At 45.9% G+C, this 11,648-nt stretch overlaps 1 protein-coding gene across 1 annotated transcript in view; it reads left to right on the forward strand.

Moving 5' to 3' along the window:
• The window catches only part of NCOA6 (nuclear receptor coactivator 6), a 37,258-nt gene that overhangs the window by 15,527 nt on the left and 10,083 nt on the right, over nt 1–11,648 (forward strand). The window contains exons 8-10 of the mRNA XM_031063128.1: nt 1–139; nt 1,063–2,182; nt 7,875–7,996. The exon at nt 1–139 is cut by the window's left edge and continues 7 nt beyond it. Coding sequence (XP_030918988.1) covers nt 1–139; nt 1,063–2,182; nt 7,875–7,996 — 1,381 coding nt within the window. The remainder of the gene's footprint in view (nt 140–1,062; nt 2,183–7,874; nt 7,997–11,648) is intronic.

Here is an 11,648-nt window from a genome sequence, read left to right on the forward strand (position 1 = left end):
AAGCGGCTGCCCCCGGGGTTCCCTGCAGGCCAGGCTAACCAGAACTTCCTGCAGGGCCAGGTGCCCTCCACAGCTCCAGGAACACCAGGGAACAGCGGAGCACCGCAGCTGCCAGCCAGCCAGAGCGTGCAGCACTCAGGTCTGACTGCAGAGGAGCCCTGCTCAGCTTTTGCTGTTCTCCATTTGTAACACCTGATGCCTTTTCCTGTGTCACACGGGTCCCAAAGCGTGGAACTCCAGCAGCAGCACTCTGGGTGTAGTGCTGGAGAGGAAAAAGAAAAGTATAAGGCTGCTCATGTTTCTCAAAATCTAACTATTATTGATGTGGATTGTGGGTGTGGGCTTCAGAAGCAGCTGTTGAGAAAATGAATGGAAGGTAGCACTGAAGTTTGGAGGCAAGGGGTAATAAAGATAACAACACAAAAGGAACTTCTTGTCCAGAAAAAAAAAAAAGAGTTCAATTATCTTAGAAGCAGAATAGCGATATAATCTTGTTCTGCTTTGAAAATATTATTTATTACTTCCTTCAAAAATTTCTGATGTTGTCTAAAAGTGTGAAAATGAAATCTTTAATTCACAAATGTCTCCCTCCATTTCACAATTCAATTATTAGTCTTTTGGCTGGATTATGGATACCCTGATGATGTCATTTCATCAGTAGTCTGTGTGCATTTATTCTTTAACCCATTATAAAGCATCCTCAGGGTTTGAAGCTCATTTTGGTTATGAATTACTCTGCTGAGTTAGGTGACATTATGGAATGTTTTCAAACTTAGGTGCAGATAACAACTGAAATTAAGTTTCTGTTCTGTCCTCTGCAGTGGGATACAGGAGAAGTACCAGTCCAAGTGTTTATTTTGAGATGTATGATGTTCTGTTTTGACAACTAGCATGTATCTATAGCATCAAACTTTGCATCCCAGGACTGCAAATATATGAAATATGCCGGTTTATTGGTAAAGGGAGGAAAGCAATGTTGGAGTACTAGACATTTAAAGACATGAAAACTCTTGCACCACTCCAATTAGTTTCTTAGTGGTATTTTCTTTTTATTTTCTTAAGGTGGCCAAGGATCTGGACCTCCTCAAACTCAGATGCAAGCAGCACATGGCCCACCAAATATGATGCAGACCAATCTAATGGGACTTCATGGAAATATGAACAACCAGCAGGCTGGTGCTAGTGGGGTGCCACAAGTTAACATGGGCAATATGCAGGGACAGCCTCAGCAAGGACCACAGTCCCAGCTTATGGGGATGCATCAGCAAATCGTGTCCTCTCAAGGACAGATGGTGAACATTCAGGCTCAGGGATCACTGAACCCTCAAAACCAGATGATACTTTCTCGAACTCAGCTCATGCCGCAAGGCCAAATGATGGTGACGCCCCAAAACCAAAATCTTGGTCCCTCTCCCCAGAGGATGACCCCACCCAAACAGATGATTCCCCAGCAGGGACAGCAGATGATGTCCACACACAATCAGATGATGGGACCTCAGGGCCAGGTCTTGCTACAGCAAAACTCAATGATGGAGCAGATGATGACCACTCAGATGCAAGGGAATAAACAGCCTTTTAGTACTCAAAACCAGTCCAACGTTATGTCGGGGCCAGCTCAACTGATGAGAGGACCAACCCCAAACATGCAAGGAAACATGGTGCAGTTCACTGGGCAGATGATGGCACAGCAGGGCCCTGTGAATGGGAATCCTTCTCAGGTGATGGGAATTCAAGGGCAAGTTTTAAGACCCACTGGACCCAGTCCTCACATCTCTCAGCAACTTGGGGATACTGCAACCACAACAAACAACGATGGGAACTTGACACAGATGTTACCTGAGGTTCCTGTGCAGCAGCCAAACATGGTGCCTTCTCATATGCAAGGAATGCAAGGAAACAGCAATGCTTCAGGGAGTCATTTCTCTGGCCATGGGCTGCCTTTCAACACAGGGTTTAGTGGAACTCCCAATGGGAATCAGGTTTCCTGTGGGCAGAACCCTGTGTTTCCTGTCAATAAAGATGTGACGCTCACGAGTCCGCTCTTGGTTAACCTACTCCAGAGCGATATCTCAGCAGGGCACTTTGGTGTGAACAACAAACAGAATAACCAGAATGCCAACAAACCAAAGAAGAAGAAGCCTCCAAGGAAGAAGAAAAGTAATCAACAGCTAGAACAAACAACGTAGGTTTATTATTACAGTGTTTTTTATAAGGGGCATGAAGAAACTCCCACAGGCATCTTGTCAATATTTTATCAGCAAGTAATGGGTGAGAAAGGACTTGTATTTTATTCATGTTGTAGCAGTTTCTCTCAAGAGTCGGTCATTGGAATGTTTGTTCAAGATTAAAAATAACATGCAAATATCCAAACTCAGTTATAAACCCAATTCTACCAGCACTGTTCCTTACCTTTACTGGGTGAAGGAAGTTTAGCATGTGGCCCATGGTGTCACAGTCCTTGGAAGGGGAGGCTGTCTTTTTTTAAGCAGTCTTGACAGCCACAATCAAAGGGTGGGAAGTATGTTCAGAAGAACTAGAAGCCTCTATAAAACGTGTGCAGGACAGATTTTGGGGGGTTGTTTCCTGATCATGTGCATATCCTGACACATTTCTGCCTGGAATTGAGCTGGACTTCTCTCTTAGTTGGAGCTGCAGCTAGAATTTAGTGGAAAGAATGTGGTACTTTCTGGGTATGAGATTAAGAAATCCAGGCAGTGCTGGTCTTCCTGGCCTAGCAGAGGTTAGGAAAGAAAAAAAACCCTACAGCTCTTGGGAGGGAGAAGGCCAATGGGGAAGATGCAAAGATGATGAATGAGTGTGTCTTTTTAGTGAAAATACAAGATTGCAGAATCTCTTCCTTCTTTGGCCAGCGTGTTCTTTCTTGGCCAGCTGTCCTGTAAGCATTTGCCATTGACAGTTCACTATCACCCAGCACAGGGTGGTAGCTGCTGCTGCTGTGCCATTATTCAGCTCAAATGGTGAAGGCAGATATGCTTTATTCAATTATCCTGATGCTGCAGATGAGCCCATGGGGCATTAACAGGAACCCACCTGATGGTACTTGGAGGGATTGTTTTCAATCAGAGAAAAATAAAAAAATTGCATAGAAAATTATAACACAGAAATATTCAAATACCAGAATTAAATTCTTAGAACCAAACAAAAAGATGGCAATAGCATGTGAAGATCCTGATGTGGCTCTGGTTCCACCAGTCTGGCCCCTTGGAATAATCATGTTTTTTCCCCGAAGTTTATGCTGCCTTTCCTAGGGACACCTGTTCAGTTCAGTGCAAAGAGAAGCTGGCATGAAGTACTAAACAAAATGTTCAATATTTTAACTTTTCCCTTGGTTATTCAGTGTGTAGCCCCAGTCTGCATTTTCTGCAGTGTCAAGATTCCTTTGTGAAGGTGTAATTAATAATCTCATGGACATTTTAATTGTGGACTGAAAAACTTACATCATCTATAGCAAGTGATCTTTTGTGACAATCATTAGTTGGCTTAACTAGTACAAAAATAAAATGCAGAAATGCTGTAAGGTAAAGCAAAGCATGCTAATTTAATAGGCCTTGGAACAAAGGTTTTCAAGGCTCTCCTGTATAGTTGTGTACAGGCTTGGCTTGTCAGGTCCTCACTGCTGCTGAGTGACCTCAGATTACAGCTGGAGGAGGACACAATCTGTGGCCAAATGTGGAAACTTGGGTAAAGTAGCTTGGCCAGCACCAATTGTGTGGCCAGTCTGCAGCTTTTGGGGTGACTTAGAAACCTAACACAGACACCACTTCCTCCAGTCTAAACAGATTCCAATAAAACGCTGGTAACCGCTGCTGTAGCAAGTGCCTTGCTGTGGAAGTGACAGAGCATTCAGAGGGAGCAGATGAGTTGGCACCACCTTCTGAAAAAAATCCATTCATAATTAAAGTAAACTCTTCTTATGATTTTGTTTTCATTGGTCTTACTGATGAGCACCCAGCCTCAGTGTGGCCTGGGAATATCAATAAAAGTGTCTATAAAGCTCTTCCTCTGACCTTGCAAAGCCTCACAAGACTATTTGCTTATTAAAGTTTTCACAGTGGAAGTCTCAATTACAGCTTTTCTAATGGCCTATGACAGCTCAATTACAGCTCCTAAATAAGGTTTTGAATCAGATTTTGGTGTAGTTAACAAAGGAACCAGAATGTAGTTCTGATATGGATGAGCATTTTGGTTCTATGTGGACTAAATCAATACTCAATCCTTGCAGAAGCACTAAGAAGGGAGTTGTTCTTTCAAAAGTTCCTGAGTTTATTCTCCAGCAAAAAGAGGGAGAGTGCAGTGAAAGCTGGCTGTAACACCTTCCTGCCTCCCTCACTCTCAGCTTCCCTCGCATTGTTGGGCAAGCTCAGCATTTTCCTGCCTTGGAATTGGCAGGAATGAAATCCGATTTGGATCACTTTCTCTTGCATCAGAAGCAAATAAGATGCTTTTCATCTTAGCTTCCTCTCTGTCATTCTTCCTCAGAAATTTTAGAATTCAGAGCAGCAAACCTTGGTGGAAATGCAGCTAATTTGATAAAGACACAAAAAAGAAATAATTTTGAGAAATAATAACATATTAACAAAAGTACAACTGGGAATATGGATTGCAGTCATGTTGGAATGTAAATAGGATAAGTGAGCTATTGAAAGAGTTTATTCAGCTGAGTCTGAAATAGTTTCAAGGGTTTGCTTAATAGAGCAACTTTGCATTGAAATGAAACCCAGGACATTTTGGTTGTTTAAAAGTGTTTGCTGTGTGCTGAACCTGGAGCCTGTGGGTAATGGGATGTAAACTGAGGAACAAGATGCTAGATGCAATGGGAATGTGGATAAAACAGGTTGGTTAATTCTATTAAATCCGTGCACAAACAAGCAGTTGTTTCATGTTCCCCTGTGCACAGACCATGAGCATCCTGTGCACTGCTGGAACAGAAATAATCCACTGTGGGAGGTCACTGCCAGTGCTGCCATTCAGGTGGCAGTGTGCAGTGCAGGTGGTGACAGCACTGCAGGACAAAGAGGCTTTTCCCAGCCAGACTCAGAGGGTTTCACTGCAGCCCTGGGGTGCCAGGCCCTGGCAGAGCCGGGAAATGCCCTCACTCAGGAGCGGGGAGGAGCCTCTCTAGCCCCAGAGCTCCTGGACAGGGCTGGGGCTGCCACACCTGTCATTTGAGCTTTGCTCTCCTTATGACCCAGCTGCCACCTTCTTTGGTTTGGTTGGTTTGGGTTTTCCTGGAGCTCTCTCTCTGCTCTGATGAGGGATTTGTATCTGAAGTTTGTACTTCAGAGTGCAGCTGGTAGAGCAGAGGTGCTGCTGATGACAATCCAGACTGTACCAGGTGTGCAGTTACTCATAGGTATTTTTCACATCTAGAGCAATAGAAAAGAAGAATAAATATGGAATATTTCGTCCCTCACACAAACATCTTGCTATTCATATCCTGGTTATTTTTCACAAGTAGTTGTTGTTACACATGCCCAGTGAATTTCAGCCTCATTTGAGATTCAGTTGATGTTTAAATTTTCCTGCAGTGACAGAAGCAGCCTTTCTTACCATAGCTGCTCTTTGCTGGCAAACCAAGCTCGGGTCTGTTCTGCCAGATTTGCACAGATCCATCTGGCAGGAGGTGTTTGCTAAGGATCCACTGTACACCAGTTTTGTTTTCCATGTTAAACCTTTCTGTGCAGTGATGCTGTGTATCAGCTTTGAGCTGAACTTTAACTGTAGCATTTTTAATTTCCCACCATTGTAAATAAATAGCAAAATTGACAAATTTGAGATTGCATTGACAATTTTAGGTATTATTTCAGTTCACGTGGCTGGCACCTGCACCAAAGGCTACAGCTCTTCTGGGTGATTTTGCTGCCAGAATTTTTGTTCACTTGTGGCTGTTAATATAATGCTCTGGGCATATCTCTGCATTTTGCCAGTTTTCATCAAATTTATTGGTGGGGGCATGTAATCCTACACCCCCTGTATCACAGAAATTGGTGGTGTGCTGGATAAGGCACAGCAGTGCACTCCAGGTGCTTTCCTTGGCAGTACCTGCCCTCAGCAGCGGTGGCTGGAACAGTTCTGTTTGCCCTATTTTCACCTTTCTTCTCTGTTGGTGTACGTTCTCTCCAGTTTTGACCCACAAAAATTCAGGGATTTCCAGTCACATGCTGCTTTTTGAGTGTTGATTGGGTAGCTGATAGAACATTAGGACAGGCCAGGGTGTCTCCATGGGTGTCTATAGCTTAGTGTCAGCTGTAGAGATGCCAAAACTTATTCTCAAGTAAATTGGAGTAGGATATATCTCCCCACCATTATGTATTTCAAATTCATATTTTGCTGAAAGTGTTACTTTTGTCCATGGCATTTCTGCATGATTCTGCCTCTCTTTATTGCCCGTGTATTCTTTTGATGTCTTTAATTTTAGCTTAGAGCTTTTCCTGCACAGAACTTCCTGTAACCTTCATATATTCATGAAAGTGATAAGCAGTTTAGTTCTTCTGCTCTCATCCCTCTTTATTTTACATCCTCTGGCCATATATATTGTTCACTATAGAAACTTGGGGTTTTTCTAAGTCTGCAAAAGCTGTCTTGATTTAGTTCAAGTATTGAGCATTGAGTCTGGACAATTTTAAATTGTCTTAGAGAGTCTCCTGGAGCATCACATTCTTCAGGAGAAGGACTTGGGGGTGCTGATGGATAAGAAACTGAATGTGAACCAACAATGTGCACTCACAGCCCAGAACCCCACTGAGTCCTGGGCTGATCCCCAGTGTGGGGGGATTCAGCAGGGCTGGGGAGATTCTGCCCCTCTGCCCCACTCAGGTGAGACCCACCTGCAGAGCTGCCCCAGCCCTGGGGCACAAGGAGGACACTCCTGTGGAGAGAGTCCAGAGGAGATCGCAAAGATGTTCCCAGGGCTGGAGCCCCTCTGCTCTGGGACAGGATGGGAGAGCTGGGGGTGCTCACCTGGAGGAGGCTCCAGGGAAACCTCAGAGCCCCTTCCAGGGCCTAAAGGGACTGCAGGAGAGCTGCAGAGGGATTGGGGACAAGGGTCTGGAGGGACAGAACACAGGGAATGGCTTCCCACTGCCTGAGGGCAGGGTCAGATGGGATATTGGGAGGGAATTCTTCCCTGTGAGGGTGGGGAGGCCCTGGCACAGGGTGCCCAGAGAAGCTGTGACTGCTGCATCCCTGGCAGTGTCCAAGGCCAGGTTGGAGAGGGCTTGGAGCAGTTTGGCATAGTGTAAGGGGATGGAGTGAGATGGGCTTTAAGGTCCCTTCCAACCCAGACTAGCATGTGATCACTTAGACACCCCCAGGAGCACACAGGTCTTTGCTCTGGAGGGTGACTGCAATGCCTGACGTGTCAGTGCACTCATGCTGTGATGTTATCAAAGGTCTTGGATACCCTGAGTGAGTCACTTTTGGATGTAATACTGGAAGAAAAGGTGCTACCATTAAAATAAATTAAAAATGCATCTACCCATGGCACTTGCTTATCCATACAGATGTCATAGGAAAGCCTGGTTAGTTTAGTTGAAATATATGTAGCTCTATCTTTTGAAATCTCCATTGGCATTCTGTTAGTCCCAGAGCTCAGATTCACAGCAGAAATGAATGTTTAGGATCAACAGAGCACGAGGCAACTTGTTTCCTTTTCAGTAGTACCTAAGGCAGTGACTATACACAGACCTGGGGTGTGTGTTCCAGTCAGGCAAGTTACATCAGAGGCATTTCAGTGGGTCATTCCAGGTCTGTGGGGAGTGCTGGGAATTAATTACTGGAGTACTTGGTTATAGGAGCAGAAATCAAACACTGATGTAGGGGCTGGCTCTTAACTGCAATTATTTTTCTTTCAGTTCTTCAGAATCACGTCCAGCTGGCCTGGAGGAGAGTGATCAGTCATCGATGTCTGGAGACCAAGGAATGAGTTTAGAGAAGTCAGGCCCTAAACTCTCTGATTTTGCAAGTAGGCCACCAGGTAGTAGGATTTTCTGTGATTATCTGAATGTAATAACTACCGGAGAGTTTTATTGATCTTTGCAACAGTTCTATTTTATTTATGCTATCACACATTCAATTTCAAACGTTTTTCCTCCTAGTAAGTAATTGGTACCATTGTTTAAGTGTTTTCTTTGGGTTAGCTCAAGTTGAAGAGGTGGCCCCATTCTCATTTATCATCCTGCAGGTATCATACTGAGTACTGCAGCGTTATTCAGCAGTAACATAACTGATAAAAAATGTTGTATTTCTAGCTGTAGCACAGACTGATGTCTTAAAAATTTAGCATTTACCAATAACTGATTTTTGAGAAGAAAGAGTGGTTGTAGTTGGAATGTTCTTTGCATGTAGAGAGGATTAAATCTGAATTTCACAATAGGATTTATATTATAAACCACATGGGGAATTCTTAGCATGTTTTTGGCCAAGTAACACATGGCAGATTCTACTTTATACTCCAGACAATGTCAGGTCTGTGGCAGGTGTGCTGGTGCATGACTCTTGGGGGCTGTCAAATTCTGAAGTTGGTTTTAAGGAGTAATAATTAGTGAAAGCCCAACTCTGCATTTCCCAGTGAAAGGAAGCCCATGGGCAGTTGCAGAGACTTGTCAGGTGGTGTGAACTTGGGTTTGTAGCTGATACAACATACTAAGAGATCTCCAGTTAAATCTCATGCAAGTAATACATTAAGTAAAACTATTTTTATGAATTAAGTAAAATCTTTATCTTTGTTTGTAAAGCCTGTTTTGTTAATGTGGCTCTCATCCAAGATAAGCAGGCTCCAGGTTGTACTTTCTATCCAATCCTGTTTGTTACAGAAATTGTGCTTCCTCTGATATTTGGTTGTTTTTAACCATGTGTCATCTGTTGCCTTAGGTTACCCATCTCAGCCAGTGGAGCAAAGGCCACTTCAGCAGATGCCCCCTCAGCTCATGGCACACACGCAGCAGCCCCAGCCCCAGCCCCAGCAGCAGCAGCCCCAGGCAGCCCCGCAGCAAGGCCAGGCTCCCCCCCAGACACCACAGCAGCAGCAGATGATGATGATGCTGATGATGCAGCAGGATCCCAAATCAGTCAGGCTGCCTGTGCCCCAGGGGGTTCACCCCCCCCGGGGGCCCCTGAACCCGGATGCCCAGCGGATGCCAATGCAGCAGAGCGGGAACATGCCAGTGATGGTGAACCTCCAGGGGCCTGGGCCCGTGCCTCCCTCTCCTGACAAACAGAGGATGGCCTTGCCAGGCAACCCTCCTCTGGGAAATAATGCAAGAAAAATGGTTTATCCAGATAATGTACAGAACCCTTCCAGCTCGCCCCTCAGAGAGGTGTCAGCAGTATCCTCTCTTCCAGAAGGAGGTGGAGCTGAGGGCCCTCCAACATCAGGAGCTCAGAATAATGTGACATCTCATTTAGTAGTTTCACAGAACCAGTTAATGATGACAGGACCCAAGCCTGGACCATCCCCACTTTCAGCTGCCCAAGGTGCAAGTCCCCAGCAGCAGTCTAGTTCTCTGTCTAGTGCTCTTACACACCATTTTCCAAATGTTGCTGCCCCATCACAAACATCAAGGCCTAAAACCCCAAACAGAGCGAGCCCACGGCCATATTACCCTCAGACTCCTAATAACCGTCCCCCCAGCACAGAGCCCTCAGAAATCAGCCTGTCTCCAGAGAGGCTCAATGCCTCTATTGCTGGTCTGTTCCCTCCCCAGATCAATATTCCTTTACCTCCCAGGCCTAATCTCAATAGAGGATTTGATCAGCAGGGTCTGAATCCCACTACTTTAAAGGCCATTGGACAAGCCCCATCAAATCTCACAATTAACAATCAGTCCAGTTTTACTGCCTCACAGTCACACAAGTTGGAAGGTGTGGTCATTAATTCGGGCAAACAAACCAACGCTGGAGGAACAAAGAGAGCAAGCCCGAGCAATAGTCGAAGGTCCAGTCCAGGATCCAGTAGGAAAACTACACCAAGCCCTGGCAGACAGAATTCAAAAGCAGCTAAATTATCATTGACAACTCAGCAGAATCCATCTCTCTTGCAGAACATGGAACTACAGAGAAATATGATGGCTAGTCCCTCTTCTTTGCCGACACCTGTGACCACAAGTTTTCAAAATAACTCCATGCTAACTAACCAGAATCCCACAGTTTCTGTAGCTGCTGTGACTGGCATTCCTGAAGACAATAAAGAGAGCCTTAGCGTGCCTCAAGATACCGAGAGTCAAAGTGTACAAGGTGCCCTAGGTAGCAAGGACCAGCCCAGTATGGAATTGAAAGGTGCCCCTACTCCAGAAATGAAAGTGCTGGCTCCTGAGGAACAGGCAAAAAAAGATGGGCAAGCCCTAGACAGCAGTAAGCTCCCAGTCATGGAGGAAAGTAAAGCCATGGTATCTCCAGCCATGAGGGAGGCACCAACTTCTTTAAGCCAACTTCTTGACAATTCTGGAGCTCCTAATGTGACCATTAAGCCTCCTGGGCTGACTGGTCTTGAAATGGCACCAATAGTCCCCACTGGTGAGGAGCTAAAGAAGATAGCTGTCATTTCTCCACTGCAGGATTCATCCTTGAGCAAGGAGCCATCTAATTCACTTAGCCTGCCTCAAAATAATGAGCCCTGTCCAAATCCAGGGCACCAGGAACTGGGAGAAGTAAGTGCAAGTGTGGCACAGAGTGTTCCTCCAGTCATGCAGAGGCCTGTTAGCTCTTCTATTTCAGGTCCTTTACCTCCCAACCAGATAACCGTTTTTGTGACTTCCAACCCTATTACATCTGCTGCTAATACATCAGCTCCATTGCCATCCCACTTGCAATCTGCGTTAGTGTCCACTGTTGTCACCATGCCCAACGTGGGGAGCAAAGTGATGGTGTCCGAGGGACAGTCGGCAGCTCAGTCCAACGCCCGGCCGCAGTTCATCACCCCTGTGTTTATAAACTCATCCTCAATCATCCAAGTGATGAAGGGCTCTCAGTCCAGCACGATTCCAGCAGCCCCCATGACATCTAACTCGAGTCTGATGCCTCAGTCGGTGGCGGTTGTTGGTCCTTTGCATATCCCACAGAATATCAAGTTTTCCTCCGGGCCCACTCCTCCCAGCACCTCATCCAGCAGTCCTGTGTCCAGTATTCCCACCAGCAGGTCACTCGTTCTGAATCCCTTGGCATCTCCTGTCCAGCTGCCTTCTTCTGCTCCTGCTCCTTCCAGTGCTTCTTCACAGCTTCCTGCTCAGCAAGCCAAGGACTTGAGCCCGGAGGAGCCTTCCCAAGGGACAGGGTCGGGTGAGCAGTGCCCTGTGCCGGCAGCCCAGCCGGGACCTGTAGTTTCCTCTCTGCTCACAAGCAGCCCGGGCTCTGGGAATAGACGCAGTCCTGTTTCATCCAGCAAGGGGAAGGGAAAGGTAGACAAGATTGGCCAGCTCCTGCTGACTAAAGCCTGCAAGAAGGTCACTGGCTCCCTGGAGAAAGGAGAAGAGCAGTACGCTTTGGATGGAGAAACAGAAGGTCCGGGACTAGAAACGCCCGTCCCAAACAGTTTGGGAACAGAGCAAGCCCCAGCAGAACTCGATAACAAAAGCGGGACCCCTCCAGCAGGCAGCGTAACAAAACAGAGCACTTCTGGGCCCAGCCCCTCG

Source organism: Geospiza fortis, unplaced genomic scaffold, assembly GCF_000277835.1.
Source record: "Geospiza fortis unplaced genomic scaffold, GeoFor_1.0 scaffold657, whole genome shotgun sequence".
NCBI classification, from domain to species: domain Eukaryota; kingdom Metazoa; phylum Chordata; class Aves; order Passeriformes; family Thraupidae; genus Geospiza; species Geospiza fortis.